At 40.2% G+C, this 14,714-nt stretch overlaps 1 protein-coding gene across 1 annotated transcript in view; it reads right to left on the minus strand.

Moving 5' to 3' along the window:
• Positions 1 to 14,714, minus strand: part of axl (AXL receptor tyrosine kinase) — a 46,966-nt gene that overhangs the window by 8,953 nt on the left and 23,299 nt on the right. Inside the window, exons 7-12 of the mRNA XM_027999154.1 lie at positions 14,043 to 14,238; positions 6,704 to 6,843; positions 5,363 to 5,507; positions 4,727 to 4,744; positions 2,267 to 2,396; positions 1,970 to 2,061 (exon numbers count right to left, since the gene is read on the minus strand). Coding sequence (XP_027854955.1) covers positions 1,970 to 2,061; positions 2,267 to 2,396; positions 4,727 to 4,744; positions 5,363 to 5,507; positions 6,704 to 6,843; positions 14,043 to 14,238 — 721 coding nt within the window. The remainder of the gene's footprint in view (positions 1 to 1,969; positions 2,062 to 2,266; positions 2,397 to 4,726; positions 4,745 to 5,362; positions 5,508 to 6,703; positions 6,844 to 14,042; positions 14,239 to 14,714) is intronic.

Consider the following 14,714-nt stretch of genomic DNA (forward strand, 5'->3'; position numbering starts at 1 on the left):
ATCCCCTCCAGCTGCTGCTACCCCATCAATCTGACACAGCCTGGCCCAAAAATGCGCTCAGACCACAGGCATGTTGCGACTCATGCTGGTATGTCCGGTCGCGGCAACAACCAGAACGTCAGGATCTGACTACGTCTGGTCAGCATCAGATCCATCTAATCCAACGCTTCCTTTTTCATTTTATCATTCCTCCTCCTGAATCGTTTACTTCCTGTTAGTCTCGCCTTCTTTCTGTTTTAATCCAGCATGTTGGGACCTGCTCAGAAGGACCATAACCATAATATCCTGGGGACAATGTCAGGGCTTGAATGTGACCCAGCTGGGTGAAATCTGAGCATTTGTTTTCAGGTTTGAGTCTCTGTGATGTCGCAACATCACAAAGAAACGTTGCAGGCTGGATTCGGTAAATAAAGCAACGCAAAATCATCGTCTCTGATTGGTCCTCAATGTCACTGCAACTCATGAATTTAAGTTTCATCGTCATTTGGGCGTTTATGGTAGTTTTTACAAACAAATTTAACTGTAAAACATTTAAATCTGATGTGAAGCATTTCAGCTTTCTTAACACTTGAAATTTGTTATTGCAGCTTCTACGGCAGGCAGTTTTAACATAAAACTGGTTTCACCAAATTATAGTCCAGATATCTGAAATTGGTTTATGATTACACATATTAGTTCATTTATATATTGTTCCAATTTAGGGCTGAAAAAATTCCTCAAATGATTCGAGCCCCTCGATTATTAAAATTCCTCGAGGAAAATCTTCCTGCCTCGAAGCTTCGTTAATTTATGCTTTATTATTTAGCCCACTGTGTTCCGGCCGGGACATTATTTGCATTGCGCAGCACAACCACTTCCGCCTCTGAGTTGTTGACAAAAGCTAAGTGTTAGCAGCATAACGTCCAATTTTCAGGTTCGACCTGGGAGGATTTTATTGATTGATGATAATGCCCAGGTGTTTGTAATTTTTCAGGGGACCAATAAGCATCCTTAAAATGACTGGCGTGATGCCTGGAGTACGGCAGCTTTTCTCCTCCCACAGCTGCTTCCCAGTGGTGGTGAAGAGCGCTGAAGGTGTTTTTATACAGGTGAGCAGACAGACTGAACACAGCGGGTGGCTGTGCTTTAGATGTGTAGCTTTACGGACAAACCGGAAAATTTATTTCATATCATCCTGGTCACAACAAATGGGTGGCGGAGCTCATTGTGGCGGTACATGGCTGGTAGATGAGTTTCTGTGTGTGTCGCTAACAGATACACCTTGTCTGGGCAAGGTGAGAGTTCAAGCCAATTACATTTAAAACTCCTGCTCTTTCTGAAACTCCGCCTTCAGGGAGTCATCAAAACATGGCTCCTCTTTTAACCCTTTAACGATTTTTACCAGCGTTTCACTGAGAAGTAGCTCCTATAATGAGCTTAGCTGATGTGCAGTTGCTAATCGCTGCTGGCTAGTCTGAAGGAGGTGAGTAGTGGAGCTGCATCTAGAAGGCGGGGCTAGGTCCACCCAGGTGTTTTACACAGCTGAATGGTTGCCATGGAGATAAAAAGATTTCTTAAACTTGCATGAAATAATCAAGGCAACACTGCAGGTGCGACTTTGATGAGGGAAAAACTTAAACCATGTTGGAAAGCTAAAAAAAAAGTCGATTTTACATGAAGCTGCCCCTTAAAAACATTTTGAATTATATCTTAAGATATTTTTAATTAGAACTTTGACTAGTCAGAACAAAAGTTTACTTCATTACTAGTAATAAGCATAAATATAAGTGGAGAAACCAATTTTATGCTAAAACGGCCTGCCGTATCCCTTCATCTTTTGCTGTGATGGACAGAGCAGTCATTGTGCGTGGGGAGGTGCAGTGTTTCTCGCTCATCCAGTCTCCCTGGATGAAGTGTTTTTACTCTGAGGGAGTCAGGTCTGGGCATGCAGCTCAGAGTTTCTGATCCAGGTGCGTTCAGAGGAACTCACGTGTCGCCTCCAGCGGTCTGCGGCTATAGCTGCGGCGCGCGCGGTACCTCACCACCAGCTGCCCGCGCTCCATCATGGGCTCGAACGCCTCCCTGCAAACGCAACAAAGGCAAAACAGGTCTGGTCAGTCGGGTTTGTGTGTAAACAACAGTGGAAGTGTGGCGGCGTAACGCAGAAAATGGCTCTCAGAAAGTAACAAGCAATGGAGTCTGGAAGGGACGGAAAATATTTATGGTTTGGCCCGAGCCGCCGGGTCCCTCCCTTCCACCCACAGGAAGGACAAATAAACCTACGCACCCGAAGCGTGTCTCTTTGCGCCGCAGCTTGGCCACGTAAACGGCCAGGAGAATGGCGAGGGCCACGGCGCCGGTGACGGCCATCACTACATACCACCAGTGCCAGGAAAACGTTGCCGGATCTGACAAACCTGGAAGGACACGGGCACAGAGTCGGTTCAACAGCTCAACCAAAGTCTTTACACTGCAAAAACATAAAATGTCACCAAGTATTTTTATTTAGCTTTTAGAGCAAATGTCTTAGTGCACTTGAAATAAGACGAGACTAACTTACAACAAATGAATCAGTGAGAAATAGCAGCTTGTTTTAAGTTAATAATTTTTTGATATCGACGAAAAAGTTCTAATTCACTGGTGGAATATTCCACGGCGCCGTTACCTAGCAACCCCAACCCATTACCTAGCAACCCAGTTCCAGTTCCACTGGCAGATTATTTCACTTATAATAAAACATTTTTCCATGTTATAAGTGAAATAATTTGCCAGTGGGATTAGAAATTTTTCATCAATATTAAGAAATTATTTAGCTGCTTCATCAGGATGAAAATTTACTTATTAATTCCAGTTTACTAAAATATCTTCACTAGAAACTACACAAAAAATACTTGATAAGATGGAAGAAGGTCTTAGTGCTGCCAATCAACCTAATGTACGCAGTGCTAAATGTGCTAATCGCAGAGAAGCAACCTTTTTTTAAATGTACTATTCAGACAGTTAATCAGATTTTAAAAATTGCCACATTTTGCTGATTTTTCATTTATACCATTAAGCTTTGGTATAAAATATTGGAAATACATTAAAAGAGAAAAACTTAATTAAATTCCTTTTTTAAAATTGAATATTAAACATTTTATTGCTTAAAATGCAATAATATAGCTTTCCTTTAGTGAATTTAAACCAGGTGAATCTGCTTTTAGCTTAATGTAAAATGTGTATCTATCTATCTATCTATCTATCTATCTATCTATCTATCTATCTATCTATCTATCTATCTATCTATCTATCTATCTATATTTTGTACAGTTTTAGTGTAATTACTGCTCTAAATATGTTGGGGGGGATTTTCAGCAAGTGGCTTTTTTTGAGTCTGTAAGCTCCAGGTAAAGTTTAATCGATTGCTAATTTAATTGACAATTATCTCAATAATTGATTGATCATGATTAATCAATTCAACTTTATTGACTTTCTCTTTATTTTGCAGATGTGTCGGATTTAGCCATATATCTCAAATGTAATCTAAACAGACGTGCCAAATAAAAAAATATAAGAATAAATCAAAAGTTTCCAGAATAAACTTAGAATTAAACGGTTCTGGTCAAAAGTTTACATGTACTCATCATGAGCGTCACAATAATTTCAAATTCTGATTCAAATCAGCATCTAGGTGGCTGAAACTTGGACACAGTCAGGTGTCCCAACTGGATCCAGAATCCACACTAGAACTGATTTTGGACTGGATAACATTACATGTCTAGAATGATTTTCTTAAAAGTCAAATCTGGGCCAAGAAACCAACCAATTTAAATAAAAACTCATTATTCTGCTAAGAAAAATAGTGAAATATGCAGCTCAGAAACGGAGAGCATCACCAATAAATCCCAGCTTCTGCATCCAGTTCCTGTTTTATAGTTAATTGATTTTGTTTGTTGTATAACCATTGCATCCTGGAAAAAACATTTATCTTTGAATGGACGTTTGTTGCTTTATTATTTCCAGTAGCAGCAGCCAAAACCAAATCTGACACTTTTTTCCACCCTGGGATTTAATCTCATCTCTGGCTGCAGTTCTAAAATTATAATTTTTTAAAATTATTTTATAATTTTTTTAAGAGAGGGAAGCAAATCTGTTAAAGTCTTATAAGTGAAAAATCTAATGTGTTTTCATCACATTTGCACATAGAAAATGGGAGTTTTCCCGATGTCTTCCTTGTTTCCGTAGAGGTTGTCATGAATTGCAGTTAAAGCCTTTCAGACGTAATGTCTGCCTTTCAGATAAATCTACCACAAATATCCTCTTTCTCTGTCCCTCAGTCGAGCTGCTGCCATCCCATCGCTCATTCTGAAATCTTCTGTCTTTTGCACAAACTGCAAATAAAAACCTCCAACTCTTCATCCTCCCCCAACTTTCCCTGCCTCCTTTTCACTTTTTTCTCCCATTCTTCTTGTTGATGTCTGGGTCTTTAAGACAAAGCAAACAGAGGTGCTACACTGCCTCAGCTTGGTATAAATATTTATGACGCGTCTCCCCCATTCAGCCAACCCGCCTCTCTTCCCTCCTCTACCCCTCTCGATTTGATCTTCTTTCCTCTTTTTATTTTGAACGCACACGACAGAGGAAGCCCGTGACACAAAGTGAAAAAGAGAAGTTCTGAAGATCCCAAAAAACATCATTAGCTCACTTCCACCAACACGCCACCGGTCATTCTGTCACAGCAGTTTGAGGGGTCTGCATGTGGACTCACCTCTGAATTTCCCCGTTTCTGTGGAACGAAGAAAAGAAAAACTGTTATATTTATTTGCAAGGGAAAAATATTTAAAATCATACAAGTATTAAATAATTTCTCATTTCTCTACATTTTTCCTTTCAACCAGACGTTATTGTGCCTTGATGGCTCTGCAAACTTTGTAAATGGCTTCAAATTCTTTAGATATTGCATGCTATGTTCAGCGCTCAGGCTATCTATAGTTAGCTTGTGTGCAACTACCTAACCCACTATAGCTAGCATAGTTAGTTAAGCTAACCATAGTCAGCGTAAGGAAAACTTAGGGTAACTATAGTTAGGTATAGTTACTTAAGCTACCCATAGTTAGCTGAAGTTAAAGTTACTTAAACTCAAAGACAACATGGATGAAATCACTTGGACTCTGACTCCATCCTTATTTACGACCTTGAACGGCTAAAGCTGTAATTAAGGAACGTGATGGAAATCCGTCTTTCCAAATAAAAAAAATGAAAAAAAGTTACTTAAACTATCAATAGTAAAGCTAACTAGCTTAAATAACTACAGTTAAGCTAACCACATTATTTTAGAATAAAAACCACACACCTGATTAATACAATTTATTAATATTTGTTATTGATTTTTCTTGTCACTCACCAGGAGAATTGAGGACCAGAATCCTTACGGGGCTCCAGGGTCCATGACCGGCCCCTGTGTAGGCGCAGACCCTAAAAGACACGTTGGACAACGGGGTGGACAGATTGATGGAGAACTCTGTGTCCAATCCAGCATCCGCATTAAACTGGTAACAAAAAGAAACAAAGATGACACATAAGACCAAGTGAACTGGTCATTTAATGACACAAGTTCATAAAGTTTCAGAAAATTCATAGTTTTGTTTGTGTTTCTTGGTTACAAATGTGGAAGATTGTTGGTTTTCTGATCCAACTAGATGGTGTCAAGTTAGCAATTAAAAAAATTAGAACATCCTATTAATTAAAGTAGCTGTTACTGTGTAACAGAGAAATAAAAAACTTCAACATTTTTAACAACATGTTGTTCTTGCACTCATTTTATCGGTTCATTTCTTTTGAAATGATTAGAATCCATCACTTTCATCATGAGCTTTAACAGACTTTGAGATTTGGGATGTTTTTCTTTTTTATTTAAGTTGACATTGTATCTGGGCTGGAAACTGTCAGTCAGATCTGGCAACCCTGCCAGGGACTCTATTTTTAGGCAAAGCAGTAAGCAGGGTTAAGTAGAGGTCGAAGTTGAACCTTTATTTTGAAATATGAGTCATTTTTGAAACATAAATAAACATGCCAACCTGCTATTTTGTGGAGAATTACCTTCCTCTAATATTCATTTTCATGTATTTCTTGTTCATAAATAGGTCTCCTGTGACTTTGTAACTGACAGACATCTTGGCAGGCAGTTGCTATGGAGTTGCTATGACAACAAAGCCAAAGGCTTAGAACTAGCTCTGGCCTCTCCTATGTATGAACAATGCAAGTACATCACAACTGCTCTATCCACTCCTGTGTAATACTAGGATAAATATCAGTGATATTTACCGTAGTACTTACTGCGGAACTAGCTAAATTAGCCTAGCTAATGTAGCTCCTCCGGGGTGTACGCACTCTTCGTGTTCATCAAATAGTTTAAGGCAACTTGTTTTTACTTCTCAATTTTACTTCTCCGTGTCATACGGGCCGATACCGACAGCAGCCATTTTGATATTTAATCTTTCTCTCACACATTGGTCAAGAGTGTCCACATATTTTCTTTTTGTCTGTCTCAAAGTCATGGGTCCTCTATGCATCTAGTTTTCTGACGTGTTTGTTTTGCTTTCAACCTGCATAGACACTACAGATCTCAAGCAGATTTAGCTACAAAGTGGCAGCTAAATCACACTTTATTTATTTACATTAACGGACATGCAAATGTCCGATAATGTCTCAGAGAATGAAGCCTGTGTTCGTTTTTCGGGCTGACCTGCGGCATGGAGGGTGTGCTGTACTCCACCCGGTACCCCTGCAGCTCCCCGTTCAGCTTCCCCGGAGGCTCTTCCCACGACACCAGCACCTCGGTCCCGTTTGGCTTGGCGGTCACGTTGGCCGGTGGGCTGTCTGGCACTGAAACACGGGTGAGAAAAAACACGACATTAAAGTCAGTCATCTTCATTGGGTTCTGTGACTCGAGGCGGTTGAAGCTACCGCTAACTAGCTTGCTAGTTAGCTAGCTTTGTGCATCTCTTTGCATTTTCATTACAAACGTGAGTAAAGCTTTGTCTATATTTCAGCAATGTAGAAAAAAGCAATTTCGCCAATGCGGTGTTTCCGTTAAACAATTAAAACCACACATGAATATATTTGTTCATTAAAAACATGCAGCGTGATTTTCCAGCTACTTCCTGTCATCCTCTTCTTCGTGGCTTGCGCCAGTAGCCAGTAGGTTGTTGATCATGTGACTCTTGTGATTCATTGACGTTTTTTAAAATAAACTCATTTTGACAGCCGAAAAACAGCTTATATTTCCAATGCAGACGTAACTGGTGGACAACCTTCGTCTTTGCCAATAGCTGCATTTTCTTGATCATATAATTAAGCAAATTGGGCAAATTTGCTTAATTGGGCAAATTTGCTTAATGGAAACACAGCAATTTAAAAAACAACAAAAACAAATATTTTTGATAAATAGTTTTTGAGATGACTTTCGGGTTGTATCACAGTTTGTTTTGCAGTTTTGTATTTCGCAAAACTGCAATGAAAACTTTTCTTTTTCTTGCATTATACAGTCTCATGATTAACAACCAGATGCTACTACTGGCAGAAAAGAAAAGCAACAGGAAGTAGTTGGAGGATGATGCCACTGCATGTTTTTAATGATTTATTGCGTGAACAAACCTATTCAACCATGTTTTTAATTTTATTTCTTAGTTAATGGAAACACCATAATTGCAAAATTGTGTTTTTTTGATGGAATATTAGAAGTTTTACAAATATTTCTAATGTAAGAGCAGCTGGTGACACTTCTGGTACGATGCTATGTGCATTCTGGGGGGGAAAAAACACTACTATATAAATATCTGATTGCCTTTAGTACTCTTCTGTCGTGATACAGATCTTAAATCTAATTAAAGTCTTATATTTGAGTTGGTGAAGCCTGCAGAAGCCGGGGGAGCCAGCAGCTGGGCGAAAGAGGCCAGGGGCTAACCAGTTGTTTTCACAGCTTCGAGGCTTTAGGACGGTTGAATCTGCAACATCTGGGGGGATGAAGTGGGAGGAAATGGGAGGAATCCAGCAAAGGGGCACATGAGGGCACCATGGACAGGCGAGTCCACTCCCTGACCTCCTCCTCTGGTTTACTCTCCTCTGCATGTTTCTTTTTTTTTTCCTGTGTGAAAGCAGTTGGAAAACTTTCCAGGAAAGGAATGAGGAATTTGTTTGAGATTGACGCTCCGTGTAGCGCAGAACTCCAACAATCTACTTCTCAAGTAGGAGAGCTGGCTTTGTTTCTTTTTGTTATGCTTTGTTTCTGCGGGGGAGGCGCTAAAGAACCACTACACACACACACACACACACACATGCCCTCACTGGTGAAGTCACCGTGAGTTTTGGGAAACATTGCCCAGCCTACAGTATGGATGATGTTATCAGGGATCGTTTTGCGGTTGATTGTTTCCACATGTCGGCCGTGTTCTCCCGGCGAACGACAACGAAAACAACCTCAGAGTCGAGTCCGGCTCCACCTTAACGCTCCTCTTTCTCCTGCGTCTCCTTGTTCCGTCAAACTTTTTTTCTCTCTCCTTTTTCCCAAAGATGCCAAGATTTCTTCCCTCTCTTTTGGGCCTTTTTCAAACAGATTTTAGCTCCAAAGCACGCAGATCCAACCAGCTGAAAATAAGGCTTACTTAAAGTGAAAGCCATTGGTTGAAATGAAAAAATCCAGAACTTGCTGCTGATGTTTTATCCTGTACCAAAAACAAACTTTTCGGCAAATGAACTGGAGTTTGATTAAAGCGGACCAAACAGGGCTGGTGTGTAAAATAAAAGGCAGTGCTTGCTGATGCCTCAATTAAAGCTGCAGTGTAACTTTTATAAAGAATATTCAGAGTTCACTCCAACCAAACTGAGACCAAACTGAGACCAAACTGAGACCGTACTCTTGTAGATTCGTTTTGCTTGACTCGACTTTCTAAAAAAACAAACTAGAATTTGATTAAAGTGGACCAAACATGGTTGGTGTTTACATACCCTGTGATTAAACCACACTTTATTTACTTACTTGGTGCCTTCTGAAAGCAATAGGTTGTGTTGAATTTTATGTAGAAGTATCAGGGTGGAGAAAGGACATCACATCCCAATAAAACATTTGTTGGAAAGTGCAATGAATTGCACAACTATCCTCAGTCTCTCCTTTCAATCTTAGCGAGGGTTTCCTTGTAAAAGGCTTAAACCTGACCTCTAATGCAACCCTGGAGTCCCAGCAGCAATCTTATGCTGCTCATAACTATATGCTGTATGTTGCAACCTTCCCGATTTGGATGTACATTCAGATCATTCTGTCTCCTCTTGGAATTTTAAACCTGCATAAATAGAAATAAACGGACTAATTCTGTCTCGGTTTAATTACTTTCATTTTAGAGTACAGACAGAAGCAAAAATGAAAACTTTGTGTTTTTAAATGTTTTGTTTTCTTTTGTTTCAGATTGGATTCATCCGCTGCTCACTCGTCCTCCTGGGAGAAAAACGAGTTTCGAGAAAAATCGCTAAACAATTGTGTTTTCTCAAGCTCTTGTTCTCGATTCCCACCGTCAAACCTTTTTACTTTTTTTTTGCCTTACATTTGTTTCCATGTTCAGCTCAAACCCTTCTGCACAACATCGCCTGTTGGATTTTAGGTAGAGGAAAAGATTAAACACAAGAACACGAGGGGGAGTTTGTTCAGGAAACAGATGATGGATGTGAGAAACAGAAACAGCTCTCAGGATCTGGATGTGTAACACACTGAGAAAGCAGGAGGATGATGTGTTCAAGGGACAGAGCAGAACATATTTGGACAGTCGGTTAGAGAGACAGACAGCAAAGAGGCGACCAGAACCAGAGAGAGAGAGACAGAGATGTGGAAAATGTTGCTGATCTGTGACCAGGCCTCCGCTTTTTTATCCTCTGACTCATTTAGACAAGTGCAGACATTTCTCTCTTAAAGGAAATCATAAACTCCTTTGTTTCTTTCTCACCGCTAAAAGGAAACCAAGATTTCTGCCATTTTTTTCTGAAATAAAGAAGTGAAATTGCTAACCCTGCCTGTGACCAGCATTTTAACGAGTACTACTTCCCTCTTTCCTTTTTCTTGTTTATGAGAAAATGAAAAACGCTGCGTTGGAGAGTTTTTCGATGATTGGAGGTGGCTTTCATCATGGAAAGCCCCTGCCAAAACCATCTCTTTCTCTCCTCAGTATCCTCTATTTCCAGCCATTTTTTTTAAATCCATGGATGGAGTCAGCATGAGGTGGCATGGAAAATCCCACCTCAGTTTAAAGTCAAACACACCGCTGCTTAACATTACCGTTTGGAAGGACTCAGTGAAGCCTTTCAGGAGACTTTCCACAGCGTTTTCCATTTCTGTCCCTCCTGAAGCAGCCTGTCATCTGCTAACGGATGAAACTGGGCAGACAGAGGCGCAGCCTGGTTTCTTTTATAAACACAGTTGGACTAAGAGAGATTCACAGCCCAAAATCTTTTAAATACAAGCTGGAAATCTGCGTAAGGTGTTTTCACACCTGATAGTCCGGTAGACTTGGTTCAATTGGGGACTGAAGTTGTAGCATTTGTTACATTTTTAGCTGCTGTGGTTAGTTTTCACACAGAGTTGTATGAAATGAAGCAAACGTTTTTAAAAACCTGTTCGACCTCTCGCCTGTGGGGGCGCTGCACCAAGAACCACTGAAGGAAACGACATCAAAACCTCTGAAAACACCGAGCACAAAATGTAAAGAAAAATGGAGTGGCATCAGATTTTAGCAATTGTAGGATTTCTCTGTTTTGGTAAAAAACCACAAGCTACTTCTCCCGCTACCGCTAAACTAGCACATTTATTTTGGTTCTATTTACCCAGAATGCCCTGTGCTGCAGTCCAATTCCTCTCCAGTCCACTTGGCGTTCACATATGCATACGAACTGGTCCGGATCAGAGTTCAGTTGAGCGTTCACACTTCCCCAAATGAACCGGACTTTCAAAGTAAACAAACTAGAGTTTGGTTAAAGTGAACTACACAGGACTGATAACAAACCCTTTTTTTTTTGGCATGAAACACAAAATTGTTTAGGATCTGTGATGCTGGGAAGCTTTGCCATGAACTCATGAAATGTTTTCACGATGGATCTGCTGGCCTCAGCCAGAAAAACTGAAACCTTTTACTAAAATCAAGCATGTTGGGTGACGTCCAGACTGCCTTAGATGTGAAATGAAGTTTCTACAGTTTTATAAATGGCTACAGTCAGGGGTGCTAATGATGTTTCAAAATAATCAAATAATGTGGCTTGTTTGCTTTTCCCTCTGGTATGCAGTAGAAATGCATTAAAGTGAAGGTATTATGTATTTTCCAGACACATAGTTCCATTTTATAGCACAATCAAGTAACTATGTTCCATTCAGTTGTTATAAAAATGCTACATATGTCAAACATAACTTAAAAGAAATTTGACGCCTTGAAATTGGGCCTCTGTCTCTTTAAGAAGCTCCTGCTCTTTCTGACATGTTGCCTTCAGCACATCGTCATAACAAAGCTCCTCATTATGCCGTTTATTAACCGTTCTGAGGAACTCAGTGAACCAGTAGTCCCACCAGGTGTTTGCTAATAGTTGCTGCTGCTAGTCTGAAGGAGCGGCACCGACAAAAGGATTCCTCAAACATGCATGAAAGAATGAAGGGAATAACATGATGTAAAGCCCTAAAAAGTTGATTTTACCTCCTTGCCTTTAGTGTAGGATTTTTCCCTACATGGTCAGTTTGAGAGGAAGCTACACCCCTGGGGGCTTGTCCGGGGTCTTTCAGGGTCTCCGGTCCCCTTCCGTTGGGGGCTCTTTGGGAGATTTCTTTTCCTCTGTTCCTCTGGGATTACTGGAATTTAGCTTTCGGCTTATTTTCAGTGCTGAGAGTTTTAAGGTTTATGCCGTTCCCAACATTATAACTTCTTTTCGATTCCAGGTGACAGAATGTCTCTCACATGTGCATAAAGCAGAAAGGTGAGATCATGCCAGCACAGATTCATATTTCATCATGCAACGTCTCTACTTTGATGCCTGATCTAATAAAGTCAATCATATGATTAGGACACCGTGCCCAGGTAACCATTAGTGGAGCAAAATGCTTCGCCGTACGTTGGAATCCAACTTCTTCATATGTTATGCCTGGAATATTGAAAAAAAACTAAGAATAATTTTTAAAAAGCCACCAACACAGCTTTTGTGTTCCCATTCACGTGTCTGAAACTGCTTATTCAGCTCACTCAGACTTTCTTTTCTAAATAACCCAGAAGTACCTAAAAACTGGAAACTAGCCTACATCTAACCACCATTATATTACTGTTAAGCAGTTTTTTTTTCATCCCGTTTCAGGGAAAGCACTGACTGACCCTTCATAAAGGGGAAACTAATGCTGCACCTATCAGGAATATTTCAAATCAACATGGGGTCAGGTTTTTCAGGATGAGCTTGCAGTGTGAACCTCCAACATGCTTAAACATGTGAATAGAGAGCACATTTATGCACTTTTGCTATGAAAATTATGCTTTTATGCTGATAGGACTCTCTGGTGGAGCAGTAAATTGGTTTGAATCTTACCAAAAGAACTCGGATTTGTTTGTTTCAATAGATGACGTCTCATCGGAGCGGACACAAGTCACATTCTGGGTTCCCCAAAGTTCAATCCTGGGCCTCCTCCTATTGAATATCTATATGCTCCCATTAGCTCAGGTTATAACAAGAAATAAGATGAGTTACCAAAACTATGATGATGACATACAGCTCTACATCCAAGCACTGAACAGATACTTAGAGCAAATCAGTCTGTGGTTGTGCCAAAACCTTCTCCAGCTGATTAGAAACAAAACTGAAGTTGTTATCTTTGGATTTAAAGAGGAACGATCTGGAGTCAACGCACAGCTTCAGTTATTACAGATGGAAACTAGAGATCAGGCCTGAAATCTGGGTCTGAACCTTCAGAGACACATAAAGACAGTTACAAAGTCAGCCTTCTATCACCTGAAGGAGATTTCCAGCGATAATCACTAAGATCTAGAGAAACTCATCCATGCGTTTATCTTTAGTTGCATTGATTACTGCAACAGTATCTTCACAGGTCTGCCTAAAAAAATCCATCAGATCCAGAACGCTGCTGCTGGAGTTCTGACTAAAACCAGGAAGATAGAGCATATCACCAGTTCTAAAGTCTGTCCACTGGCTCCCTGCAGCTCAGAGAAGAGACTTTAAGATACTGTTGGAAGTGTATGAATCAGCTAAAATGTCTGGTGTTGCCATAGCAACCTTCCAGCCCTCTCAGGTTAAACATGAAGAAGCAGCATTCAGCTTCTATGCAGCACACATCTGGAACAAACTACCAGAAAACAGTAAAACAGCCGAAACACTGTGTTCCTTTAAACCTCGACTAAAAACCCAGCTGGTTAGAGTTGCTTTTCAGAATGAGAATCAGAATTTCTTTTATTGTCATTGTGCACAAAAGAAAGCACGACATTTAGAAAAAATGTTAAAAAAATTAGCAACTCTCGAAGGCAAGTCAAATAATTGAAAAAAGAATAATAAATAAGTATATCTCAATAAATATAAAAATGTAGTAGAAACATAGAAACAACTTTGCTGTTAAGGAAAAATAAATAAATAAGTAGATAAATGATTAGGTATGAACTGTTTTTAGTCTGTTGTTTGCTTTCATTAGTAGTTAGCAGAACATTGATCAATATTTTTGATGTATCCTGGTGATGGAATTTGACAGAATGAAATGTTTATTGCTTTTTTCACAATTGATGACTGTATGTTTCAATGATGTAAAGCACCTTGAGCTGCCTTGTCGTTGAAATGTGCTAAACAAACAAACAAACAAGTTGTAGCGAAATGAACAGATCTAAACGCTTGACTTTGGTTTGCACCTGCGACTTTCCCTGGCGCGTCAGCCCAAACCAGAAGAGGGAGGAAACTTGGAGATCACTGAGAAGAAACATTGCAGCTTTGACCTTCACATACTTCCAACACAAACACTGACATTCAGAGGGCTAGGGGAAAAAATTCATCATCAATCCTCTTGAGAGACCCACCTCCTTCTTGTGTGCGAAGCTCCACCCAGGGCGACCAGTCAGACGGGCCCTGGCTGCTGTCGCAGGCCACCCTGACGGCGTAGCGCGTGTGGGGCTCCAGGCCCTGGATGAGATGCGTGGCTGGTGGGACGTTCACTTTCTGGGTGTGTATCGTCTTATCCGAGTCTGCCGGGAAGGAATCTCCCGACTGCTTGGCCTGAAACGTTCAGATAACGCACAGCGTTAAGTTGTAGCAGCCTTTGTGCCGGATTTAGCAGCTGTAGCCGTTCTTGTGTGGGAGGTTTGTCTGTTTGTTGTGGCTCACAGGGCAAAAACAGGAACAGGCCGTGATTCCCAGAATCAAAACATTGGTAGAGAAAACAAAAAAACACGATTTAATACAATTGTAATAGTATTTTGAGCAGAACAGCAAGAAATAGAAAAATCTGAAATATTTCTAATACTTATACAGCAAAAACACAAAATCTCAACAAGTTTCTAGTAAATTCTAATAAAAATATCTTAGTTCATTTGAAATAAGACAAAATTAAATAACTTTTCAGCATGAAAAAGGAAGGGTTGCTTTAAGTCAATAATTCCTTAATATTAATGAAAAAGTACTAGTTCCTATTTCCCTTGTTGTCAGTGAAATAATCTCCCAGTGAAATTAGAACTGGGTTGCTAGGCAACGGG

The sequence above is a fragment of the Xiphophorus couchianus genome, chromosome 18, assembly GCF_001444195.1.
Source record: "Xiphophorus couchianus chromosome 18, X_couchianus-1.0, whole genome shotgun sequence".
In the NCBI taxonomy this organism is placed as follows: domain Eukaryota; kingdom Metazoa; phylum Chordata; class Actinopteri; order Cyprinodontiformes; family Poeciliidae; genus Xiphophorus; species Xiphophorus couchianus.